This window comes from Diadema antillarum, unplaced genomic scaffold (genome assembly GCF_040938485.1).
Source record: "Diadema antillarum isolate AM-2024a unplaced genomic scaffold, OU_Dant_1.0 scf00000070, whole genome shotgun sequence".
Taxonomy (NCBI): Eukaryota; Metazoa; Echinodermata; class Echinoidea; order Diadematoida; family Diadematidae; genus Diadema; species Diadema antillarum.
Window position 1 is genome coordinate 3284321 of NW_027270959.1, and position 27683 is coordinate 3312003.

The 27683-nt window shown below is 37.4% G+C and overlaps 2 protein-coding genes across 2 annotated transcripts in view; one reads left to right on the forward strand and one right to left on the reverse strand.

Annotated features, from left to right (window-relative positions):
• Positions 1-18470, reverse strand: LOC139716843 (mitochondrial disaggregase-like). The gene is made up of 14 exons (XM_071628376.1): positions 18406-18470; positions 16467-16597; positions 9517-9571; positions 9046-9132; positions 7653-7756; positions 7081-7209; positions 6331-6428; positions 5473-5587; positions 4531-4608; positions 3152-3414; positions 2374-2536; positions 1420-1613; positions 821-925; positions 1-285 (listed from the first exon to the last, which is right to left on the reverse strand). Exons 1-14 carry the CDS (start codon positions 18468-18470, stop codon positions 1-3), a joined length of 1872 nt encoding a protein of 623 aa, XP_071484477.1.
• The window catches only part of LOC139716855 (scaffold protein ILK-like), a 24141-nt gene continuing 13687 nt past the window's right edge, over positions 17230-27683 (forward strand). Inside the window, exons 1-6 of the mRNA XM_071628386.1 lie at positions 17230-17270; positions 18259-18894; positions 22087-22252; positions 25018-25113; positions 25688-25784; positions 27052-27129. Coding sequence (XP_071484487.1) covers positions 18806-18894; positions 22087-22252; positions 25018-25113; positions 25688-25784; positions 27052-27129 — 526 coding nt within the window. The 5' untranslated portion in view covers positions 17230-17270; positions 18259-18805. The remainder of the gene's footprint in view (positions 17271-18258; positions 18895-22086; positions 22253-25017; positions 25114-25687; positions 25785-27051; positions 27130-27683) is intronic.

The following is a 27683-nucleotide window of genomic DNA, read 5'->3' on the forward strand; positions in this document are numbered from 1 at the left end:
TCAAAAGTTTGAATGATGGTCTCCGTCAGGCTGTGGAGGCCCAGGAAGAAGATTCACTGTCTCCTTCTGACCTTTCTTGATCACCTGCAGCTTTAAGACTGACTGATGAGGCTCATGGGATGACACCCTGCCCCCTCCTTCTCCTCCTCCTCCTCCTTCTTTTCTGTTTGAATCTCTCCTGTTACCATGGTGATTTTCATCCACAGCAATGTGAAGCTGGCATCCTCTGGAGATGAGCCGCTTCTCCTGAGCAGCTGCTAGCTGGTTGACAATCCGACGCTCCACCTTCACAGGTAGAAGAAAAACGAATACAGGACTGATTGCGATGCATATTTTCTTTGAAAGAAAAGACAAACTACACAACAAATGAAGCTTATTTATGGACTTAAAAATATCAAATAACTAAACCATTACTTTCGAAATGCTCTGGATTTCATTTTGATACTTTAACAACAGAAATCTTGAACGGTGACTCAATTCTCACTGTGCCTGGCCACTAATTCATTAATAGTCAATCATGTTTGGTGTTCTGTTTATTTCCTCTAAAACCGTTTGAGGTAGTGAAAGTTTGACAAATTCACTTGGGCATTGTTATGTGCAAGTCCTACTGAACAGCAATTTGATGCGAGTGGGAAAACATAAGATGACAAAATCTTTACTCACTGACAGTCTTTAGGTACAGAGTGTACTTGTATCACAAGACCTGCCAGAAATTGTGCCCAACCGGCAATCAAGAAGAGCAAGAGTTATTTTTTCTTTTCATTACTTTCTCCATGGCAAGAAGGGTCAAAGGTTGGAGCAATTCCTCAAGCACACTGACCTCATGTTTGATAGACCTGGCTCCATAGTGGACATCGTAGCCATCGGCCAGGATTTCCAGGACCTCCACATCCCAAGTCAGTTCCATGTCGTGTCTATCTTTTGCCTTGTAGGACAAGAAATGCAGATAATACTAGTAAAGCATCCATACCAAGGTTGTCTTTCGGCACGAACCTAATGAAGTATAGGAATTATTATATGGAAGTCTGTATCAAACGTATACCACACAGCTGGTACAATGTACCGAAACTGTCATTATCAGTGGCACTGATAATGCAATGAGCAATCACTTATACAAGAGTAAATTCATTGATCAGCTTTGGTGTGGGTGTGTAATTTAATGCAAAAGCCATGTAGCTATCTTTTTACATAGAACAATTCAAACTTTAAATTCATTTTTTAATCAAATACCTACAGTAGATACTGAAACAGACTCACATACATGTATATAAATTCTTCTGTTGCCTTATGAAAATAATTTTGCAAAACCAAGAATCACCGACACTTAAACGCTACAACTTGTGAAAGGAAAGAGGTGTCTGGACATTCAAGTAAACCCATGTGGCTCCCCAATAATCAAGCAAATGGAGTCTAACCTACCCTCTTGGCCCAGAAGTTCAGCTCCTTGGTGACCAGCCGGATGAGCTCGGACCGGGAGAAGGGCAGGAAGTACACCATCTCGTTGATGCGGCCCAGGAACTCGTCTCGCCGGAAGTGACGCTTGAGGATGGGCTGGACGACGTCCTCCTTGAAGCGCTTGGATATAGTCACCTGCTCCATCATCTCAGCCACCACTGCCAATCAAATCAACAATTTGAAATTTGTGCATCATTTTTACAATCCTGAAAATTGGATTCCTTTCATATTGAAGCAGGTATATCCTAAAGGTAGGTACATGTATTGCTGACCTTTACTCCAAATAATAAAATTAGAAACTTCTTAATGATAGAGGGGGAAACAATAACATAGATTTCCAAGGAATCTATTCAGACCCAAAAAGATTCCGTTATTTTTGGTACAAAAGGGCGTATTCTCAAGTGACATGGGGTTAGTTTTTCATTTCTTTTTTTTTTTTTTTACTATATAGTGCATTACCGTAACAAACAGAATTAAGAACATTGCAGCAATCCTGAATGAATGACTAAAATTGTGATGTCCTAATTAATTTATACTGATACTGCTGAGAGAAAAAAAAAATAAGCAGTGTGCGGTCATGGTGATTTTGTGGTGAAAATACCTCTATCTCTATCCTAATAAACAATATTCATTTGTGAACAGACATGCCACCTAGCAAAGAAACTTAACAAGTGTGAAATTGTAATCTTACATCCCCCAAATAAAAGAGGAGTAATATCAGAAACACAAGTATTCGAATTCATGAAATTCTTCTGTCAAGTTTTTATTGCAACTGATTAACAAATTGCCCTACGTCAACGTAAACAAGTGTATATTTATGTCGATGTAGAGCAGTTTGATAATCAGTTGCAAAACACAAGTTTTGTTTTCGTTGATCTCGGTCACAGAAATAATCATTTCGTATCTCCTCGTCCGTACTTTTCTCCTGCTCTGTGACCTGCCTCTGCTCCATCATGGCCTTGGCTTCTCTTCGCAGCTGGAGGGCGTGTCCAGCAATCTCATCACTGGCAATGTTAGATGTCATGACAAAGATGGCGTCCTTGCACTCAATGGTCTTCCCTTTCCCATCAGTCAGTCTGCCCTGTGACAGAGGATTAAAATGGTAGAAAAGTGCATTGACTTTTGACCATCTGTGGCATGTCAAAATTGTCCTTTACACTTAAGCCTCCCTTCCTTGTCTTAATTGTTGATTGTACAGTTAACTTCGCACAAGTCAAATAATCACCTGAGTCGAAGGTCTTTTCAAGTCCTTTCCTCTTTATATTCTATTGATTTTAACCCCTCATACAATGTAAGTCCAAGTTTCTCTAAGTCAAAGCTATTTCTTCAGTCCAAATAGATTCGACTTAGGCAAGGTTGACTGTACTTGTAATTTTAAGTTGGAATGCTGGGTTTGTGATGTGTATCAAATTGTACAATCGTATCGGGGTCATCATGATGAATAAATCAAATCAAAACTAAACATCCAATAGACAAACAAATCAAATCACACACATGCACGCTCACATAAACACAGGTATACACACACTAGGTGAACACGTACTGTATATACGCATAGTACAGTGTATTCATTGTATGTCTTTATCCATCTCTACATTCAGTTATTCATCCAGTTATTCGTAACCAATCACACAATATATACATGTACACAAACATGAGCACAGCAACTACAATGCGTACATGAAAATGAACTGACCTCATCAAATAGCTGGAGCATGATGGTCAAGACATCGGGATGGGCCTTGTCCACCTCGTCGAAGAGGACCACGGCATTGGGGTTCTGCTTCAGCTTCTTGGTCAGCTGCCCTCCTTGTTCGTGGCCCACGTAACCCGGCGGGGAGCCGATGAACTTTGCCACCTCGTGCTTCTCCTGGTACTCTGACATGTCAAGCCTTATGAAGCCCTTCTTCACGTCCTTATGCATGTACCTTGCTATTTGCTTCGCTAGCTCCGTCTTACCTGTTATATATTAGTCGTTCAATAGCTTTCTTTCTTGGTTTACATCGGGCAACTCATTATTGTCTTCATACTGTTTGATAAAAAACCTCCACTCCTCAGTGATTGGCAGTACACTGACAGTCTCCGCGAAAGAGTTGCTACTAACTGTAAAAGTGGATATTTTCATGCGACTAATTTTTTGCACTTGTGGGGGTAAGAAGAGTTTCGCACGTTCTCAAATTCCGCAGAATCAAGACCTCAACTACTGGATCATACGGCAAGCAAACAAAATTGCTTGCTTTTATTTTCGCGCTAGTTTCTGGTTGCGCGAAATGCGCAAAAATTTCAACACTGGGAAAATTTCCACTTTTACAGCAATTCATCTATTTGCATCTTCAGGTTGGTAGCACACATAGACATAAAAAATGAGCCAAAAGTAAGCATGGACTGATTAACTGATAGAGGGAGCTCTTTACTTCCCTTTACTCCATGATCACAGAATCAATGAAATGACAGTTGTATGTTTGGATAATGCTTGCTTTTGTCAAAGGACCCCAACTCTACTTCAGCTACACCTGTCTGTGGATTTCCCAAAGTAAGGCAAGAATACATTTCACACACTAGGGGTCCTGTGCTAGTGACACCAGGATGGTGTCTTCCAGTGGTCTTCAGATAAGTAGCGGGTCGACACAATCATTTCAATTATGAACTACATGTTATGAAAGAAGTTTATATGTAACAAGTTTTATGATGCAATCACCACATGATTTGTTTTAGTAAGCCACATTTATCATAACCTACATTTATACAGGATTTTTTTTTTTTGGATCAAAATGGCTTTACACTGCTGAAGCAAATGAGAAACAGCCTTTTAACAGACATTAGACCACGATGACATGGGCCACAATTTTGTGAAATGAGCCAAATAATATTCTGCATATGAGCCCGTGGCTTTAACCCGTTGAGGACGAGTCCCGAGTATACTCGGGCAGGTGTCTGTGGGAAGTGCGTGTTGTAGCAATATCAAACCATCCTCAACGGGTTAAAGAAAACACAAAATACTTTAAGAAGTGTTAAGCATCGATCAAAGAAAACAAAAGTGTTCGATATTGATAAACAGCTCCAGTTCCAGCTTACCTATTCCTGATGATCCTAAAAAGAGGAAAACAAGAGGGTGGTCTTCATCCATCCATCCATTCTCTTTCCTCCTGACAGCTGGTAGAAGACAGCGCATGATACAAAAAGATATGAATTCCTACCCTAATTTATTTACCATGCACACACGTAAACACACAGAAATAATGAACACAACTTGTAAACACATACTTAGATTTGTATGAAATGATGAAAATTCAATGTTTCTGTCATTGAAGTCTGAAACATGATGTTACACAAAGATCATACAGAGTTACTATACAGCTACAGCATTCAGGTACTGTAAAAGTGGACATTTTTACAACGTTGAAATTTTTGCACAACCAGTAACTAGCTCAAAAATACAAGCACATGAATATTTTTGTTTGCCATATGCAGCAGTAGTTGATGTCTTTATTCATGAAATTACAAACAAGCAAAACTCATCTTATTTGGCCGAGCGAGAAAATTACACACATAAAAATATCCACTTTACAGTGATACTAAAATAACCTTACAATGCCCTCCCTGGGGTTCCTTGGAATGATCTAAAATTTAACCTACATGTAAATCTAGTGTCTAAGAATTTTTTCTGAAAATCATGAGGTTTACTAATAGCTTTTCTCCTACCAGGAGCTACTCTCTTGGCATCTTTATGGTCATTTGAAGTTTGATTGTCAGATCAAGTTTTGTTAATACAAAAACATTTTGAAGATTAGGCCTTGACTAATAACCACCCTAATACGATGGGTGACCTGCCTCTAGTTTCATGATCTTCTGTTTCGCTGTACATAACAGGGTTCACATCTGAATATGTTTCATACTGAAATCATCATCATGATACAACATACCTGGTTACAATAATAGTGATGATGAAGATGAAGATGATGATGATGATGATGGTGATATCAATGGTAATAAATTCAAAACATTGCAGGCACAAACCTGCAGCCACTGTTGCTATGGCACCTTCCTGACCAATGATATGCTCCTTCAGTCTTTGCTCCAGGGGAAAGCGCCGCCTCTCCTCAGCTGCCCGTTCAGCCTGTATGCTCTTGAACTGCAATTTCAAGATGCAGATTATTCCTTCCAACATCTGCACTACCAGTTTATTGAAAATGCAAATGCAAACACAAACGGAAATCATAACTACAGCTCAACTACTGATATGATACCATCAGAGAAAAGTTCACACAAACTGGGGCAATAAAAGTAATCATGCTCAGAGACATAGTGAGATTAAAATGTGAAGTTGAAACATAACTATGAAAATCAAAATAACTTGAGTACGGTACTTTTAATTTCTATCTACAGATGCTCTTCTTTCATGAGCATGTTCTAAATTGCTCTACATTTTATTTACAGGTTTCCTCTGAGTTAGATGAACTTACATATATTTCTCTCGAGGAATCTTTGAAAGAGTTGAAGTATTTCTTTAATACCTTAGAGTGATATCTGTCACTAACAAATTATGCACTTCATTAACCCATTGAGGACAAGTCCCGAGTATACTCAGGCAGGTGTCCATGGGAATTGCGTGTTGTAGCAAAATCAAACCGTCCTCAACAGGTTGATAGCGAAATGTTAAATGTTTAATGATTGAGTTTGGGGTATGAGAATGCTTATTGATACTCTGATATTCAAACCATCACAACTCTGCTTGTAATCATTTCAGATCACTTTGATCCTTGTCTATTCCTAGGATTTTGGTAGCGTTTTTCAGGGTACAATAATCTATCGGATGCAAGCTTGGAAATTCATAAAGTGGAATGTAGTGTACAGGTTCAAATGAAACAAACATACCTTGTCAGCATATTCCCTCAGAAGTTCTTTCGTGGCATTATCCTTGGCATATTGCACAGGTTTGTGACCATTTTCATTCTCTACCATTGGGTCAGCTCCTGTATGCGAGAAAAACAAAATCATAAGGTGTGGCCAGGAGAAAATGGCTTTTAACCTTATAAAAAGAGCTTCAAATTGTCAAGAACCCAATCTACTGTATCAATGTCAATCATCCTTTGACATACACAAATATCTGTATTATACAATTGTGGCTGTTTATCCCGTTGAGGATGGGCTGATTTTGCTACAACACGCATTTCTCATAGACACCTGCCCGAGTATACTTGGGACTCGTCTTTAAAGAGGTTAAGCAACATCTTCATTTTTCTTCAGTTTAAAGGTAAACAATGAGGAATAAATTTTCTATATGTGGTGATTACATCTAATATAATAGCAATATTAGCTACACGCCGTATGTAAAACTTATCATTAATAACAGTGAACATGTACGTATGTATTATTTCTTGTTGATGGAAATTAAAAGATTTGAATTGAAAAAAAAAAACAACATAGTGTAACATGCATTAAATTCATGTTTGGATTTTATTGAACTAGCATAGCAGACAAATTTGCCACACCAGTTTAAGCTTCCAATGGCTTCTTGTTTGTGTCTTTATTCACACATGAAAAATCTCATATCTACCATGGTACAGAGAAATGCACACGCAAATTGAAATTCTAACGAAAAGTTTGATTTCAGTGAACATATACCTGCTTCCAGAAGAATCCTGACTATGTTGATGTCATTGGAGAGAACAGCATAGTGGAGAGCTGTACAGCCTCGGAATGATACCCTGTTGTTGAGCCTGTCACTGAAGTCATCTTCACGATCATACAGCACTGTCATAAAAGTTATTTCATTTTAAAGGAAACTATGTGAGATGGGTCGATAGTGAGGTGTTTCTGTGAAATTAAATAATTAATGTTCTGCAGCTAAATTCAATACTACCTATTCATAAATGAGATAGCTTGTTTTTTTTTTTGGATAATTGATCAGTATGTGATTTAGTCAGTTTGTCAGAGGACTGCAGAATGTTTCCATATGAAAGATATATATTTGCACATGGTTTTTCAGAACTGGATACAAACAGTTTTTTGGTTTTTTTTTTTCAGATGGAACCTGCAGTTTTATTCTCTTTGCAAATATCAACCTTAGAACCTGGCAAATACAAACTGTCGAAGAACCGCACCATTTGGGCAAGTTTGCAACATGTGGGTAATATCAGGTGTAGCAACTTGCTACACGAAAATGTAAAGTGACTTCCATATTGCTCCATTCCCACCTTGTATAGAATTCAGCTTCTTTTCTTGTGCAGTCTGCCATACACTGCTGAATTCATCCCCAAGGTTTGGATCGGCACCAGCCTTCAGAAGAGTTCGCAGGGAACTTCCAAGGAAGAGGCGAAATTGAAGATGGAACAAAATGGATAAAAAGAAGAGAAAACTGACTAGCTTCAAATATAATGAAGAGAAAAGAGTTATGACTGGTCACCACAGCATATCTTGCCCATTATGTGTTAATGCTGTGTTTGTATAAAGTTTGGCTGATTGCTATTATACTAGTCAAGCTAGATCTATCATTCATACAATTTTCAGGCTAGAACAACGTGTTATCCATCGTTGCAGAGCCACAAAACAGTACAAAAGTTTAATATTTCAAGGGAAATTCGCTTAAATTATAAATGGAAGTATTGCAAGCGCTAAATGTTATCTCCATAGTGACTTTATGAAGCACTACAAGCTGAAGTATTTCCAAGTCAATCATTTAAAATGGCAAATCAACCTGTTTCTGGTGGCCATCTGCCTGCAGTGATCCCTCAATCATCGTTTGAGTGCAGTCCCCTCAGAAGCAATTCATTGCTTCAGAGGAGCTGTTCTGGCTCAGAGGAAAAGACCACGCACTATCAAACATGAGGTTCCTGGTTCCAAGTCTCCTGGCTGCAGCAGCTTGTGCCCCTGGGCAAGGCACTTTATCCTCATTGTCTGGTCCTTAGGAGGGGACTTAAAGTCATTGATTCCTTAGTTACATCAGGGAGGTGGGAAACTATTTCCACCACCCTGATTACATGTATGTATTCTTTGTTTCTTTGAAGCGTAGGGCCTATTCAAGTGTTTAATCTCACCAAGTAGAGTTCTGTACTATGAATGGGACAAAAAGCAGGATGTAAAACTCCAGGGCAACCACAATGAAGGAATTAAATCAGTTAAAGTTGGAATTTAGCACACTCTATTATTACATTCTATTCATGACTTACATACACTATTTTTCAAAGGAGTGGCATTATCTTTTCAAAAGTTATTAGAGTTGAAATGAAGAGAGTGTTACTTAGGGTTTTTAAGACTGAAAAGGGGCCTATAGGACATACCTCACTACACTATTCTTTAAAAAAAAAATAGATAAAAATAAAACTGCAATTTCCAATTCATTTTATGATCAAAAACTTATGTAAAATTAAGATACAAATTGTTCCTATAGGAAAAAAAAACCCCTAAAAACTGACTATTGTTAGGTATGTTTATTGGCTTTAACATACTGTATTTTGAGTCCGCACAAAAAAAAAATAAAAAATTGGCGTGCAACTTTTTGTTGGTTTGTGATAAACAGTCATATATAATTGGCACTAGCCTAAGAACTATATGGACCTACAAATGATTAAGACAACTTGAAAGATTTACCTTTCATGTTTGTTGACTGCAGCTACATGTAGAGCAGTCCATCCAAGAGAATGTCTCTGATTGACATCAAATCCAGACTTAAGTATTCTGAAGGACAAAATGAATGGAAAAACATGACAGGAAACCATGGAAGAACGCAAAAAATCTAGTTAGGTAGATACCAACATCTTTTAAGTCTTGCTATCATGCATCAGAAAAAAAAGGAAGAATTATCTATTCTCAGTTTCATAACTATTATCACTAACATCATCATCATCATCATTATCTACATGGTATCAAGCAACAATCTAATCCATTGTAAAGCATGAGCTTAATATTTTGATATAAATGCATAATCATCTCATTATTGGGAAAGTAAGTTTCATGAAGCATCATGGAACATCTTTGTCACACAGTGAAGCTTACATTCATGACAGTGATAACTGGATTGGACCCACAAGGTGAACATTTAATGTTTTCTTTTAATCTTACCTGCATAGTTCTGCTTCATCATTCTTCCTAGCTGCCTGGAACCAAAGATTTTTCACTGTACGAAAACGGGAAGATGGGGAGGCAAGGGGCAAAATCTGAACATTACAATTCTAGGTATATGTTTCGATACATCATTAACACATTGCTTATGGGAGGCAAGTCATGTGCCATTTTTCATGCTTATGGAAAGTGCAGTTTCTAAGAGACTAATTTATAGGGGTCATAAGGTCAATCAGATGTTGTCAACCGTGTTTACACGCGTATGCTTTAAGGTTTCAGAGTACACAGACTGTATTAACACTAAAAATACAAAAATGGTCCTCTCATTCACACATTGTATTTCATGTAAGATTATGAACTCTGATTGAACTTGATTTACCACCTTGAATTGGGCATAAGGTATAAAGCACTTACTTGCCCTCTGTATCAATCCTCTTGAGTCTTGTTTTGGGTAATTCCATGGGGTTGGGACTGAAATTGTGACATACAAGTTGAAAATTCAAGTTGAGTAAATTGAAATTTCCTTTTTCCCCCTGGTTTGTTACTCCCATTCTTCAACTTATTCCACTAGAAATCTGTTTATTACTTCGCACACTTTCAGTCAGCATGGGTAAACAGGTATGGCAAAATACCTATGTTACACGGACTTCATTTGTTGACATCCTTCATGATTTTGTGTTCTGAAATGATAACAATGAACACATCCACATTTTTTTCGTCCATAGCACATCAACATGTTATTTAACAGGCGCATGAGATCATTATTCGTAAGATTGTATGTTCTGATGTCAACTGCAAGCCACTTTTATTAACATGTTTTTTTCTACAAACCATTAACAATTTCAATCAAAGGTTTAACTTTTTCATCAAGAGTGACACAATGACAATATTCTTAAAAACACCACAATTGAAGCAAGTGATTTGTATGGGTATTCAAGTGAAAACATGATTTTATTGTCATAATCAGGGGTTTTCAGACAACAACCTCACCCACAGTGTACTACCTATGTTACACGGACAGTATGTCTTTGTAACATAGGTACACTACGACATATCACCTGATTTCCTTTATTGTGGTGTGAGATGTTAAAACCTACACATATAGACTTTATGTATGTTCCCACAAATAACACTATTGTAACAATTCTTTGGAATTATATCTACTGCACACCTGTGGAACAATACCTATGTTACACAGACTTCAATTTTTTGTAACTCTGGTATGAAAGAAGGCAGACTTAATCAGAAGAAGAAGAAGAAAGTGAAGCTTTACACAATTTGACCTTATATACACTAACAACATCATCAACTAGTTGTCAACTAACTAAGAAAACTAATAAAGAGAAATCGGACAAGTCTTCTTGTCTTCTCCATGTTCTTTCTTTGAATTAATTTCTGCTCTTTTGTCCAATGTCCATTTAGCCCTCGATTTTTGTCTTTCTTCTGTCCATTTTCCCTCTGTGCAGTTTTCTTCTTGTCTAGTTTGTTACATCCGCTCTTCTTGGGTGTTGCTTTGTCAGCTTCCTCTCTGTTTGTGGAGTGCTGTGGATGTGTCTTTTTACTCTTTCATGTAGTATAACACGTAGCGGCGGCAGAGGAGGAGCCATGGCAGATTCATCAACAAACTGAACAAAAGGTGTAAAGAGAAATAGAATTAAAAAAATTAAAAGAACATTTTTGTTGGGGTTGACTATATATTCCTGTTGATGTATCTGTGTGTTTATGAATGGAATTAAATAATTTTAACAATTTTGCTTACATTTCTAGTTCTTGGCATACCCATTAGCTAGAGTTCCGTGTGTACCTCCCACCAAAATTAAAAAAAAAATGGGTTATGCTTAAAATGATGTAAATATTAATAATAATAATATAGCATGTACAACATAGGAAAATATCATTTTCATACTCTATGCTAAAAACTTGTTTTCAGATGTAAGCTAGAAGGGCAGGTCGCTGCCCCCAGTGTCCTAGCTAAGGTTAGGGCTAGGGTCAGGGTTATGGTTACGGTTGAGGTCCTTACTAGACTCCCAAAATAATACTAGGCCCTATTTTATATTCATCCCTCGTCGAAATTGTTGCCTTCTTTTTGAATGATAGTGTAGAGCAATAATAGTCCAATTTTGATTGGGGTTCATAATTTTATTGAAGCCTTTCCAACCCACTACCCACCCAAACTGAATATGACACTGGCATTTTAGCTTTGAGACTTCACAGTGGGTGAACATGGAATGGAAATGGTGAATCCTTGTGAAATGTTAACAACTTCATCAGAGCATCTAACAGGTCAGTGAAATCTTGGAAGGAAAACATTGACATTTTCGAAGTAAATCTGTTAAAGAGAAAGAATTTCACAGCTCCTAGTTCCCTCAATATCACCAGCAAAATAAGGCAAACTCTATTTCTCTAGTTCAGATGCAGTCTGGACATCTACGTTTTCCAACTAGTATCTCGATAGTGATTAATACTAACTCTAGCACGTCTACCTTGGTAGATACCTAATGACAAAAGGGTCCAAAAATTCACAATAATCGGGAGGTAAAACAATTTTATATTGCAGTGAAGATACACTGATATACTTTTGTATAGTTTTCTAAGAGAAGAATATATGCTCCTTTTGCAGAGACCGGCATGGAGGGAAAATTTGGCAATCAAAATTATGAACATGAACCTGAAACAAATATCTCAGTATGTGGGACTACAGTATCATTGTCCACAGTATTTTTGGCCAGTTCAGAGGTTTAGATGTCGTTTTTTTTCCTCTAATAGAGTTACAGAATATGACAAATGTTATTATTATTGTAAAACAGCATAAAAGCTTACCAATTGACATCAGAAACATTAAAACTCCTGTACCTACGTTACATGGACAACGGCACAAAAACAGATCTTGCGCTGTCCAGGTAGGTGTATATTGGCTGTGAGTAGTTTTTCTGCCATTTGGGGAGGACTGCCAGTGACATGAATACGATTGCTGAAGTTAGTAGCTCTTCTTTTTATCGCGAGACACGTCTTTCCTTACCTACGTTACACGAAGAGGCCGGACATCGCACTGAAGTACAGTGATATGTTCCGTATTTTCTCGTTTATTTGGAGGATTTTGATGCTAATTTTTGGATAAGAATACTCCTGAAATATAAATCTCATTATAGAAATAAAGTTTCTGATCATATTATGATTGGAAGTGTATGTAAAACCATGCTAATGTGCCTTATAGTCTTTGTAGAAGTCACCTTGCCTCTCTTAATAATAATAGGCATAATGCTGAAAGGTTGTATATTCCTGTTTTACATTGCCATGAAAATGGCATATATTTATGTCACAACATAAACCAGAAAAACCATGGACATCATTAGTGAAACAGTCATAGACAAAATACATTTGTACACAGGCTTGTTTTTTTTTCATCAAAATAATTCTTCACACATTTCTCTCAAGAATAACTGCAAACCACAGACAATTATTTGATAAATTTTTCAGAATATGACTTTTATTCCTACACAACATGAAAATCTAGAGAAGACCCAACCCCATGGAATGACCCTTTTATGTTATCTTTTAATAGCACTACTTTCGTATGTAGGGCAAGTGCCTTATGGGAATATAGTGTCTGGGTCTGAGCCATACATAGCTAACCCCAGCACGGGGCACTGTAAAAACTTTACTACTGGGTTGGGGTCGCTGGTGCAGTTAGGTCATAGCAGCTAATTCACATAAATTCAGAAGTTTTCAGTGTTTAGTTTATAACTATTGATGATGTCCAGTGATGCACGGCAATGCCAATACCCAATACTACTGGTATATTATAGGCTCTTCCAGAATTTGACTTTATACAATGAGAGAAATCCCTTTGGTGTAGTTTTGAGTTTGTGTGAAGTTTACAATGTGCATTGATTGTATCTTTAAACATTGATAAAGTCAAGAAATGATGACTATTTAAACTTTTATCAATCAATGTTTACCATGTTTACAGAATTCCTCAGAAGGGATGCCATGAAGCCAGGCACAGCGCAGCAGGTCTCCGTGAAACATGTACATGTCCCCGACAACAAATTGAAGATAAATCTACAGACAGATCTTTCAGTCAATTTACAACTGTACAACAAGGGAACACCCCGTGCGCCGTGGTTAGACCTTGGCTTTCAGTCTCATGCTTTAGAATTAGATTTTTAGATAATTTAGAGACCGATCACAGGGCAGTAATTTTAGAGTCTAATCTACGAATTTGAAGATTAAACTAGAATTTTAATGAAACGAGATCTATCTAACCACAGTGAGCGACCCAACACGTACCGGTTTAATACACACAGTGCCCCGCGCCGGGGTTAAGATCTAAGACTAGGCCTATCAATCATGTCTATATAGCTGATAGGTCATAGGGACACTGCATTCACTGCAGTCCAGGAAACCCGCTCATGAGGACCGCTCCGCGTATGAGGACTGCCCCGCCTCATGAGGACCGCCCCCACGCCTCATGAGGCCCGGGAAAAACGCCTCATGAGGCCCCTTATTCATTTCTTATTCATCTCACATCTGACGTATAAATTGTCGCAACTTTGCACGATGATTTTTTGTTACACACACGTCCACTATCCATGATGAAAAGAAGAAAAAATCCTGTCAGATTTTTTTTTCAAAACTCGATTTCTGAAAAAAAAAAAAACAGACAGGATTTTTTCTTCTATTCATCAATCATGGTCGTAGTGGACATGTGTGTGTAACAAAAAATCACCGTGCAAAGTTGCGACAATTTATACGTCAGATGTGAGATGAATAAGAAATGAATAGGGCCAAAGGGGGCCTCATGAGGCGTTTCCCCCCCCCCCCCCCCCCCCCCCCCCCCGGGCCTCATGAGGCGTGGGGGCGGTCCTCATGAGGCGGGGCAGTCCTCGTACGCGGGGCAATCCTCATGAGCGGGTTTCCCGGACTGACTGGGCCTAAACATGATTAACGTATTTAATGGTAACGTTACCGTACATAATTATATGACTCTCTTAAACTTCGGAACCCTTGACAATGGCTAAAACTCAATGTGGACAATGAGCACACCACTGAATCCTTGGTCATTTGGTAGTAAGTACTAGGTGTTTCAAAAAACATTTCCCACTTTTGATTCTTAATGATTCATAAACTATATATCAGATAACACTGTCATTGATATGAGTGATAGCTGAATACTGTACAATTTGGTTGAAGGTGGTTTAAATATGAAAGCATAAATCAGTTTCATGAAATCCATGATTAATTTCACAGTTAGGTTCCAGATTTTGCTCTATTTTCAACCCTCTGTACAAAATTTCACTTTGCACAGGGGTCAATGGGTGTGTATGGGAGTGTGTGGTTAACACCTGACAATGGTCCTGAACAATGGCCAGGGTTTGAATGCTTCATTATTTATTCATGAGAAATTCCACTGTCACAACTAGTCTTTATTCAGGCTCTGGCAGTATCTGTGTAAAGTCAAACACCTGTCGATACTGTCTTTGAGTCGCGACAGTCCTCTCCCTATACTTCTGAAAAACGAAATTACAATGAATACCTTCTGTTCCATCGTAAACATGGTGACAGGAAGAAAAGAAAATCAACTAGAGTACTGTATACGCTATAATTTTCGCGTACATAAATTTTCGCGAATTGCCGATGTCACACATTTTCGCGAGTGGTTAAATTCGCGATTGGGGGACCAGAGAAAATATGAAGTGGCAAAGAAAGTGTGAATTTTCAACTTATTAGCATATAAGAATGATACTAGTTATACACTGCATGAAAAAAACTTGCCAAACTCTGCGAACTAGTAAGTTAGAATTCAACATTTTTGAAGTGGTTAAGTCCATCGCGCTAGATTTGTGACGAGTGGTCCCCTTGCGATAATGGATTGGCTCTCAGTATCCGTACGTAGACGTGGACGTGCGTAAACAAGCTTAGCCAGTATTGTCTGTTCGGTAAGCCGTGACATGGTATTCTAGTACTGAAATGTTCGTATCATCAAGGCAAGGGATTCATTTTGGAAGGTAATATTTTCGCGTGTTGTTAATTTCGCGAATAGCTCCCGACTCGCGAAAATAAAACCCCCGCGAAATATATAGCGTATACAGTATACACTCTTGTGTATATGGAGCCTTAAATAAATCTACTGTGAAACAAATCGCCCCAATGATGAATGCTGCTGAACTCTTTACCAAAAATGATCTCTTTTTATCGAAAAAGCGAAAATTTGTCAGACTATTTAATTAGTATACATAGACAGTTGTATAAAAATGAGGAACTTTAGATCATTAAATGCTTAATTATATCCCAAATTTAGTGATATAGGAAGCAAAATTTGAAAATGATTGCCAGCTGGAATGAAATGTGGTGTTTGCAAGCACATGGAAACATGTGCTTACTTTTTCCATGTGCATGCATTTTACCCTTTACCGAGCATGAATTCAGACTAGCAGTGCCCAGGGCAATCAACATGAATTATTGATTAAGCATTCATGTGCCAGGGAGTGCGAGACTGACGCCCAGTCAACATGGTCAACAGGTGGTTCAGGCATGTCCATTGTTCAGGGCCATTGTCAGCACACACTCACATACACATCATTGGTTTCTGTGTAAAGTTCATTTTTGTACAGAGGGTTAAAATTTGACCAAAATCTGAAACCTTACTTCAAAATCAATCTTAGATTTAATGAAACTGATTTATGCTTCCACATTCAAATTACCTCCAACAAAATTGTACACTATTCAGCTATAATACTCATATCAATGACAGTTTTATCGGATGAACAGTTTCAGAATTATTAATGATCAAAAGTGGGAAATGTTTTTGAAACACCTAGTATATGATGGACCGTAATGCGTATGGGGCTGCTGGTCGCAGTTAGATGGACCCTAACCCCGTCGCGGGGCGCTTATTTGTCCGTATGGGGTCGCTGCTGCGGTAAGATGGACCCCTACCCGAAGCTTACCCACATCTACTGCCTCGGCACAGGCGGCTACTGCCCCGACAGCAGCAGCGATGCCGAGTCCCGCACGAGCAGCGCTAGCGGCTCTTGCATTCGCCGTCGAATTATCAGTCAGGGCAGTTCGAAATAAACGTCTGTTGCATGCATGATATGCTTTCCTTTGCACATGAAAGATTCTTGAGACAGGTGCAAGTGAAATTGTGGCACGACTTTGTTTAAAGTTCGTAAAATTCGAAGCCAAAGATCGCAATGTCCTCATGTTCGCACTGCTCATGGAGGCTGCCATCTTGATATGTCATGATGTTGAGTTTGAGACTTTAGAGAGTACAAAACGCAAATTACAAATTTCACGAATTCCCGTGGAAAATCTTTCATTTAAAAATAAAAATATACTGCATAAAGTATTTTTAATGAGAAAAATTAAATGAAATACAAATGCACTAATATATCTGGCAAGAAATATTAACAATTTATCCTTCTTATGAGTAAGTGAGTCGCCTAATTAGGAATGCGAAGAATCTTGACCCACAACGCGTTGAGGTCATTAGCTTTCAGGCGAAAGCGAGACGATGTGCATGTTATTGAATGGTGGGTGCAACCAGATTCGCTGACCATCATCATCAACGAGTTTCCACACAGCGTAAGCCGGGGTAATCCAATCGGGATACGGATCGGGAGGGAAGGATTCGAGCACGTCTAAGCTGCAAGTTTACGTACACTACGTCGTTCTGTTGCTTCTTCATGCCCTGCTGAGTCAAACAATCCTGACAGCTGAAGTCTAACTAACTCATCAACTAGTTAGCAGTGGTTAGTATCCTACACTAGTACAGGTACAAACCGTGAGTAAATTTAGATCTGTACCATAAATAACGTAATTATAACGTTACACTCGTTAGACGCTAGTGTTAAAAACTCTCTTGTCTTTATAAATTAATTTTGATCCTTTTTTATGATTCCTCTTTGACTTTAACACGGTTAAAAGTTTAAATTACTTAGCTTTGCCTTTAAAATTTATTTTAGTTTGTACTTTCTTCAGATGGTCCAGTATTTACTATTGGTGAAGATGAGAATTGGGCTTTTAACTTTTTGCGAGATACCAAGAAAACACTTGACTTATGAAATAGAATCTAGTACAGAGCATACCATTTTATTAAAGAGGAATTCTAAGTTTATTTGATGAAAATTGGGTTTGGAATGACTGAAACGTCCAAAAATAGAGTAAAACAAAGCGATCGTAATAACTAACTGCTAGTGGGTCTCACACTTTATTTAGAATCGCTCTGTTTTGGATATCTCGGCCATTTCAAAACCAATTTTCATCAAATAAATGTTGAATTCCTCATGGAATTAGATTTCTACATACTCTCTCATATTTCATATAAGAGGTTATAAATCATCTCACCAAAAAATGTTAGAAACCTAAAATTAGGTCTCAACCAAAACTATACAATCCCTTTAACATGAAGAAACTTCATCATGACTTTGACTCTGATAGTCAGGGATTTAGTCTTAAAACTTAAGTAGACAAATCTTCAAAGATTTGTGGATTATTTTGTGGTCGATTTGCAGTTCAAAGTTTTAGCAGACTGTAACTAGTATACTAGTGAAGAGTATGGTGGTACTGGTTCCAATCTGAAGAACTTCACTAGGCATAGAAGTCACTCGATCAGCTCATGAAACTGTACATCGCATCGAGGTATCCCAATAACTACTTAAATTGTCTGTGTGGGGAGATTGGCTGAAGAAGCCCCCCTCTGTTTAGGTTTCACAATATTTCTTGTTGACTTTAATGCAGAAACACCCATCGTCACGGAATAGAGTGTCTCTGCTCTGTTTATTGGAGTTGGACATGATGAGACCAAACTGAAAGCCTTTTCATCCACCAACATGACTGTGAGTGTGAGGTTGTGCATCTGTTGATGAAACCAGTTCCTCTCTTTACTCTCCAGCTGCTAGCTGGGTGTATTGTGGATCCAGCTTAGCCGCTAGACAAGTAGCAACTGACATCTTTATCTGGTGACTGGTTTGTTCTGTGCCTTCATGTGCTGGAATATTGATCAACACACACAACTTGGATTAGGGCGCCTACTGTAGCTGTACTCATTCTGCCAACGAACTGCATGGGTGACCTAACACATTCACTATTGGGTGACTAATCAAGGAAACATCCCACCCCAAGCCCACGCTTCACTTACTGCAGAGCTTTTGTGAACTAGACTCTGTGTTTGTTTGTGATTGGTATTCACATACAGTTGTTGTAAAATCAACTGTTCACACAGAACATTTAATCATCAAACACTGCCAACTTTTTGCCGTTTGCTTGAAAGTGTTCGGCGCCCAAGATGGATGATATTTTCTCACAGATTCGGGATGGAAATGCTGTCTACGTCAGAGTCTGGCTTGATAAAGTGGAGAACGATCCCAATCAAGGGTAAGACAATTTTACTTTTTGGGGGGATTTGATGCTATTTTTTATATTTTTATTTTTATTTTTTGAAGTGCAGAAATCATTATGAGTGCCCCTAAATAGTATTTGGTATAAGATGCACCCACTATCAGAAAGATTACAATGTACCGGCAGTGTACCGTTTATACAATCTTTCATTATTGTAGATTAAGAGTTAACTTTGCATATTCATTGTGTTGAGACAATTATATAATATTTCAACATTAATACAAAATTTCATACACAGTACAGAAATAGAAGATGGAACATGGACATTGTACTGTATTTACAATGTACAATTGTATACATGGATGTACATGTAGTACCCAAACTTTAGTCGTATTCAGTTTCATGCATGAGTAATCACTTTGTTAGCTGACAGGAGTATTAAAGATACAGTATGCACTTTATACATGTACACACTGCACAGTGTGTACTGGAAATAAAATGAGCTACAGTACTATTGTGTGGTTTACATGTTTACCAAGTTAACAAACATAATTTTGTTCAGGGAAGTATAAAGACAGGAAGTCTCGGCGGCTCTATTTCCTTTGAGGAGCTGGAACATGTTCATGATACAGGGGTGCATTACTTTGCTACACTGTACGTTATCAAAGCTTCCGTAGGAAGTTGGTTGCAAGGCTTAAAAGATCAGATGCCCAGTTGAAAAATAATACTTCCCGTCTCCTCAATTATCAAGGTTTATAGGAAGCCAAAAAAAGTCTGAAATACTGCAAAAAGAACGTTCAGATAATTTGTTTGTTTATAAATTGTTGCTGTTTTTTTTGTGACAGTGGATTCAGAAGATAAGACATGAAAAGAGCAACATTCTGATTGGTTGTTTCACACATGGATTGTACAATGATTACAAAAACATAGTGTTCATGTAGGCCCTACTTTGTCTGTGATACATTACATTTTAGTGTTGGCCTTCTATTTGTGCAACGTAGGCCTTTAAAAGTGTACACCATAGCTACAATTGTAAGTTCCATAGTCTATCACTCTTTCTGTCCTAAACAATATTCTTGATAGTGTTGTTACCTCCTACTGTACATTTGTACATGTTGTTGTATTTTAGCTAGTACATTTGTAGTTACTGATTTCCTTCACTTTTTCCCCTCAAATCATGATTTTGGGTGTGTGTGTGTGTTTTTTGCAAAAATTTTTCTTTAAAATTCAAATCAAAATCCTCAGTGAAGGTTCAAGTGAATGGCCCGTAGGGCCTACAGTGTATTAAAAAAAAAAAAAAAAAAAAAAAAAAAAAAAATCAACTTTATTTTTAGAATAATAATTAATGTTTAACTGATCAAAGTTAGGAATACTTTTGGAAGAGACTCTGTATACATGCATATTACACTGCTATCATATTCTGGTTTGAGCATGCTACTGTAAGTATTGTCCAGCTGTTCAAGTGATACCGTTCATGTCCAAGTTTTGCCTCGTCCAACACCTGGACTTTCAATCAAACCTACAGTGTATGGTTGCCCCCTTCCACCCACACACTTTACTGTCTGTCATACTCTCTCTCTCTCTCTCCCTTCCCCCTTCTCTTCCTTCATCATCCTCCCCCCCCCCCCCCTCCCCCTTGCTCTCTTTTACTCTTCAACTACATCTCCATCTCTTCTTCTCCTCCTGTTTTGAATACTGTACATTGTACTCCCACTCCTCACTCCCCCCCCCCCAGCTCAGTGTGGATGACACATACTTTGCTATGTGTAGAGAGGGAGAGATAATAATTAAAGGATGATCAACTAGTAGGCAGTACACTTACAGTCTGATCGATGACTTTAGCTTTAATACTTGAATGATCTGTCTGAATTTATTGTGATACAATGCAGATTAGTAACTACACTGTACATACGTACACAGCCCTGTCGCAGTCGCTGTACACAAGTGTTGCTTTGCACAGCGTCTGATTGGGCTAAATATTAAATATTTAGCCCAATCAGACGCTGTGCAAAGCGACACTTGTTTTTTAGTATTGGGAAGCTTTCAATACCTACATGTAAATACTATCTGACTGTTCTGCAATGTAACTGTTAAATAGTTTACATGCAAGTACTAACAGATTTCTCTGTGACCTTGCTGAAAAACACTACTGTAGGACAAGGAATAACTTTTAAAATGGAATTCAGAAAATAGTTTGAATTTATGTGAAATTGAAAGAAATTTGAGTCTCAGTGCCAAGTTGCCAGGTACATGTACAGACTGTACAGTGCATGCATGTTTTGAATTATTCAATTGTACATTTGATGTACAAACACTGTGTTGCTCTTAATAGCTGAAATTATTACTGGTCAGTAGTCTAAAGATAAGTCTGATTATCTCTTTACTTAAATTTGTGATTGATCATGGGAGATTGTATTTGTTTCATATACTTGCTGTGAAAAGTTATGACAAGTTTGTGTATACAATGGGTACTATGACTATTCTTTTAGATGATGACTATAAAGTCATCAAGATTACTTTTTGATGTCATTTCCACATCTATGCAATTTAACAGATTAAAGGATCAATTGTTTGTTTATCTGTATCACTTGTATTGTCTTTCAAATTGATAATGATAATAGAATAATAATATTGATAATAATAACAATAATAATAATAATAATAATAATGATAATAATAATAATAATGATAATAATAATAATAATAATAGTATGATGATAGTTTTGAGACGAATTGTGAATCGAAGAACTGGAATTTAACTTACGTTTTTGGCAACGTTTCGCTGATTAATCACAATCAGCTTCATCTGGCATCCTTCCAGAAGAAGGCTGGTCGTTATATACGTGAAGCTGTGTAGGAACGTCACGCAAGGGTGCACTACCCGTGCGTGACAGACGACTTGGAATCTCACGGACCGCCCGGTCCCACGTATGTGACAAGTTGAAGCCCCCCTTCTTGTTCAGCGAAACGTTGCCAAAAACGTAAGTTAAATTCCAGTTCTTCGATTCATAATTCATCTCAAATCTACATCGACTGGATGAATAATAACTTTCATCAACGTATAAAATGATAGTATTTAAGAATATTAAAAGTAATTTGATAGTAGTAGTAGTAATAATAATAATAATGATAATAGCAATAACAATGATATTCTGTACATTGTATAAGTGTACTACATTGTAAACTACTCCTAATGTGTTGTACATGTTGTACATATTAATTCAATAGAGACGACCATGGCTTTAGTCCCATGCACTGGGCCTGTAAAGAAGGCAGGACAAACATTGTCGATATGCTGCTCAGCCGGGGAGCTAAAATCAACGCTACCAACATGGGTGATGACACGGCGCTGCACTTAGCAGCAGCTCATGGACACAGAGACATTGTCTTAAAGGTAAACATCACTCTATCGTAATTTCTTTACAATGACATGTTGTCCTTTTTGCTGTTCAATTTGTTTGTTCATGTTGACAAACATAATTATGTACCGGTACCTGGAGATTGTAAAACTCATTCAAGACTAGTTCTCAAAATTATCTACTGATCATGCACATTCTTTAATTCATCAGCATTTCTATGTTCTTCAACTGATACGGAGACAATTGAAACAAACATACGTGTACATGTACATATCGAGTCATTAATATTCCTTGTTAACCCTTACTATGCTTTGTTGACCAATTTTCACTGATCAGTGTCTTTAAACCAAATGTCAATGAGTAGAGATACATTGTGTAACGTGATCCCCCTAATCCTTCATACTGTAACACCTTGGCCTTCCTGTTGAGCTGTGCACATTTCAACTTCTGAATGGGCTTGGTAAACAATGAAATACTGTGCCTAGTGCCTAGTCTTTACAGAGCAATAAAAGTTACCAGCAATCACTCTGAACATTAGTTTATGGGTCTTTCCATGGGGTTGGGGCACGAAATGTAACATAGAGGTCAAAATTTCATCATCATTTTATTCAAGTTAAATAAAGTTCTTTGAAACTATTAGTCATTATAACAATAGTTTCAACAAAAATTTTAGACAACAAACGTCATTTTAGAATGTTATGGCCAAATGTTGAAAATCATGAATACCTACAATGTATGTGATGCGGACGCCAAATTTGAGCTCTTGAGGGATTTTTTCATGAGAATTCCAATTAAAAGAGTTTAGAACATCAAACCATTTCTGCAATACAAGTTCTTAAATGTAGCATCCTCATTAGATGCACTTTTCCCCGAGTAACATCATTATTTTTCACAAAATACTGAAGTTAACCTGTCATAGGAGTAGTATTAGTGCTCTTTAGGTTCATTAAGGGTCAAATTTGACTAAGAAAAAAAATGTCATAAACTTGCCTTCCAAACACTTTGAATGGACCAGAATGAACAAAATGTAAAATATGCAAGTTTTTGAGAAGGATGAATTTTGTCTCATTAGTCCTTTTTGTAGTAACGGATATGAAAAGATGGTTACCTACGTGATGCGGACACGGTGTCCACATCACATAGGTATAATTTGATATTTTTGAAGAAATTCACAGCTAACAGAGTCCTACTGTTCCAGTAGCAAATGGTTCTTGAAGACTTGGAATCGAAGTCACAAAGTGCAAAGAGTCATGAATAGAACTGAAATGCAAGGATGTCAGGATGATGGGATCACCAATGGCACAATGGTGTCTACATCACATAGGTACTATTTTGAGCTACAATGAGCTCAAAGGAGGCCTCAATATGCTTACTTTGACCATAAAATGCATTATATTTGAAGCAACTGCTAGAAACAATTAGTTGAGAAACACTCAATGCAATATCTGCAGTAACCATGCCATGGCTGACAAATGAATGTACAGTACCTATGTGATGTGGACACCAAATGTTGGTGTCTGCATCACATACAGGTACATATTTCTGGATAAAAAGAGGTTTGTGTGTGTTTTCCTGAGCTAAAACATTATTCTTTGACTGTTATACTGAAAAGCATTAGGAATGGACTAGAAATTGAGTATTATTTTTTTATAATTTGTTTATTTTAAAAGTGATCGATAATGAACATGAACAGGATTTACCTATGTGATGCAAAAATCTAGGACACGGTGTCCGCATCACATAGGTATTCAATCTCTGAGAAGAAATATTTTTGTGCACATAATTCTGTATTAAATTGATCCATCCTACCATGAAACATTGTTAAAAAGCAATAGTTTTGAATTTAATAGTGAAATTTGGCATCCAGCAAGCAATAATAAATGACTAGAATACCTCGATGCTGACACCAAACCCTCAAACTTGCCCTGGTCCCAACTACAGCGTTCTTCAAATGTCCGGTAATTGTAGTCTAAAAATTTATCCAACTCCTCAGTCCTTGAGGGGTATGAAGTTAGTCAGTTTTGAAGACTTTAGTGTAAAAAGTGACTTTTGACATTTCCTTGTACCTATGTGATGCGGACACCAAAGCTCAAAATGGCTTCTACTTCTTGCAATTATGAAACCAGTAAGCTTCCAATCACTTCCATCTTTGGCACATATGTTTATGGCCCAGGGTTGATTTCATGAATAGGTTTTGCAGCTCTGAACAATGCAACATTTCTGAAGGGATAGCCAGCATACCTATGTGATGCTACATTCAAAGGATCAATGTGAATCATCACATAGGTACACCAATCTTCATGTGTAATTTTTTAATATTAACTCTCTGATGGCCAAATAAAATTTTTATTGTGAGTGAGACAACTCATAATAGTGTATTTGCAATGATCTAATATGATCTATCACAAGGCACTTCTGTGTATTAGTGTTTTGAACCCAACATACATTTGTGTTACACTTGGTACCCCCAAAATAGGGTAGGACACCAAACATTAAATGAACACAACAACAACAACAAAAACAGAAGATTCAATTTCTGTACCACATGTTGTAACATACATACACACATACCATAATTACTAAAAACATTGAGCTTTGGGTAGTGTGTATTTACAGAAGTTGCATTTGTATGTGCAGGTGATGAGATTTTGCCTATGTGCCCCAACCCTATGGAAAGACCCATTGTCATATTTTATACTACAATGTACATGTATGCATGCATGAGGGGCACTTCGTCATGTTCTTCACAGTTTGCAGTGTAATATGAATATTTTGTCTCCTGACATACACCATCTTGCAGCTGCTGCAGCACAGGGCAGATATCAATGCAATGAATGAACACGGCAACACACCTCTTCACTACGCCTGCTTCTGGAATTATGAACTGATTTGTGAGGTAAGTGACAAGCTACACATTGTTTCAACCAGATCTTCCTACTGTATTTGTCACAAATTGGGCAATATATATGTTGTTCCATCATTCTATGCCTTTAAAATTTCTTTTTTGCATTTTCTTAATTTGATTTTAGTATAATTACCCTTAAAAACAATCCATGTTGGGTTTTTTTTTTAAGTTAGATGTAAGATATGTTCACATTCTTTTGCTTTTAATATTTGTCTTTATATCATAAATTGTTGTTTGTTTTTTGGTTTTTTTTGGTCATATTCCATTTCTGTTTGTTTCATTCAATTTTTTTGTTTTGTTTCAAGATGAACAAAGTTGAAAGTTGAAAGCCGGATGTGGTTTGCAGAATAAGCCACTACAGTGTAGATTGTTGGTGCATTACAAGTGCTGTACTTATTGCTACACTTGAACTTTATATGTTTCAACTGATTTTAGATGTGGTCAGAGATGGGGAGTCATTTGTGTTCACTTTGACACATTTTTGTTTCATTCAAAGCTGCATGCAAGCTGCATAGTACGCACATGGACGCCTCATTTGAAATGTCTGCTTTCTCTCCCATTCCAGGACTTGATCAACAACGGAGCTATGGTAGCCTTAGGAAACAAAGATGATGATACACCGCTGGACAAAGCCAAGGAAGATGTGGCAGCCAAGCTGAGAGGTGGGTAGGGCATATGTCTGCTGATGGTTACTGTAAAAGTGAATATTTTCGCGCGAGTAATTTTTCACTTGGCCGGGGCCGGATAAGATGAATTTTGCCTGTTTTTAATTCTGCGGAATCGGGACTTTAACTACTGGAACATATGGCATGCAAAGATATTTACATGCTTGTATTTTCACACTAGCATCTGGTTGCGCGAAATGCACGAAAATTTCTACACCATAAAAATTTCCACTTTTACAGTACTTGACGTGTGCTTTTGAACTTGTTGTTGTGTACAGGAGTTTCAAAAAGTGTTATTGAAGCAAACAAACAAACAAATGAAGGGAAGGAACTTGACAACATGGTTATCATTTAAGCCCAGTGTGCTGCTGTTTATAATTATTTTTAGCAGTTCCCGCCTGTAGAGTTTGTCAACAGTGTTGCTGATACACTTGTTTCGACTATTTTCCATTCAGAAGCTTGCCTGGCTCACCTAATAGCCCCAATGACTGTCATTGTAAAGTAATTCATACACAGTACCTCACTGGACATCCTACCACAGATGGATTGAGTATCAAGTAAAGGTCATTGAAACTATCTGCTTATGGCTGTATTTGAATGCAAGTACAGAGAGGTACACTTTCATTTACCATCAGTGCGCTGCATATTTCTCATGTAATTCAAGAGCCATGCTTCTAAATAATGTTGTCTTATTACCCTCTGAATATGGAAACTAAGCTAAATTATCTGTTATCCAAGACAAGGAAGACTGCAAACTGTATCTGCAGGGAGCAATATAAACCTATAAGCCATGATTTACAATTTCAAGGCCCACATCATATGACGCACTATCAACGCAGCACACTTTAATCTGTTCATATGTATACACTATAGACTGATCATGCCAAACATGGTTTACAGAACAAGAGATACTGTAGTACATATTTGTATAGATCTAGACATTAATGTAAATTTGTGAGGTGTGCATTATAGTGCATTATATTTGTGTTGCTGAATAGCTTGTGACTTGATGAAACACAAATCATTATCTGGTTTAATAACTTGGTGCACCACAATTTTATCAGTGTAAACCAAGTCAAGCCAAAAGTATGTGTGAAATTTCTCATGCACATTCCTTCGCACCTGTATTTTGAGTTGACGGTTGTCACTAACCTTTTTTCTTTGTTTTCAGACCATTTGGTACACAAGGATTGTTTACATTTATTCAAATCTCCTGTGACATCTAAACTTTGTTTTGTTTTTCTTTCCTTGTGACCCATTGCAGAAAGAGCAGCTAACATGGGACAAGATCTGAACAAGATTCAATACAGAAACAACTGGAGTGGCACAAAGACGAGAAGTCGTAAGTTGAGAAAACTTGCTCTCATGATCAAGTACTTCAGACCATACATAGTTTTTAAAGGGTAACCTCATTTCATATTCTTATAGATATAAATAGATCTAGATATTATATCTTTTTATACTCAAACAAGAATAAAAAGGATGTTTTTTTAGGTTTGATTTTCTCCGTTGAAGTGTAATGAGTCACAATTGAATATTCAAATTAGATGAGTTGATGTCACAAATGATATCATGATTTATTCTGATTTCTGTCATTTCTTAATTAAGAGAATAGTTAAGTTTTGTTTGTGTGATGATGGGAGATATTAATATCATAATCTCATTCAATTTGCAGAAGTGATTGTGGCTGATATCACCTGTAGTGACACAATCACTTACTTTGATATGATTCTGATGAAGTAATTCACATGGCCATTTTCATGGCTCTATGTGAATGTGATTTGCAATGTTTGGAGAATAGAAAGTATAACCAGGAAGCTACAGAAAAATATATTTCTTACAGCAGAATGAATTATAAGAGAGTCCTTGCATTTTGTTGAAGAGGCGTGAGATGAC

Coding starts and splice junctions, on each gene's coding strand:
- LOC139716843 (XM_071628376.1), bottom strand. CDS start 18,470: ATGTCAGTTGCTACTTGTCTAGCGGCTAAGCTGGATCCACAATACACC. Junction 7,757..9,045: donor GCAGTCAACAAACATGAAAG/GTAAATCTTTCA, acceptor CTTCCTTGGAAG/TTCCCTGCGAACTCTTCTGA. Junction 3,415..4,530: donor TTTAGGATCATCAGGAATAG/GTAAGCTGGAAC, acceptor AATATATAACAG/GTAAGACGGAGCTAGCGAAG.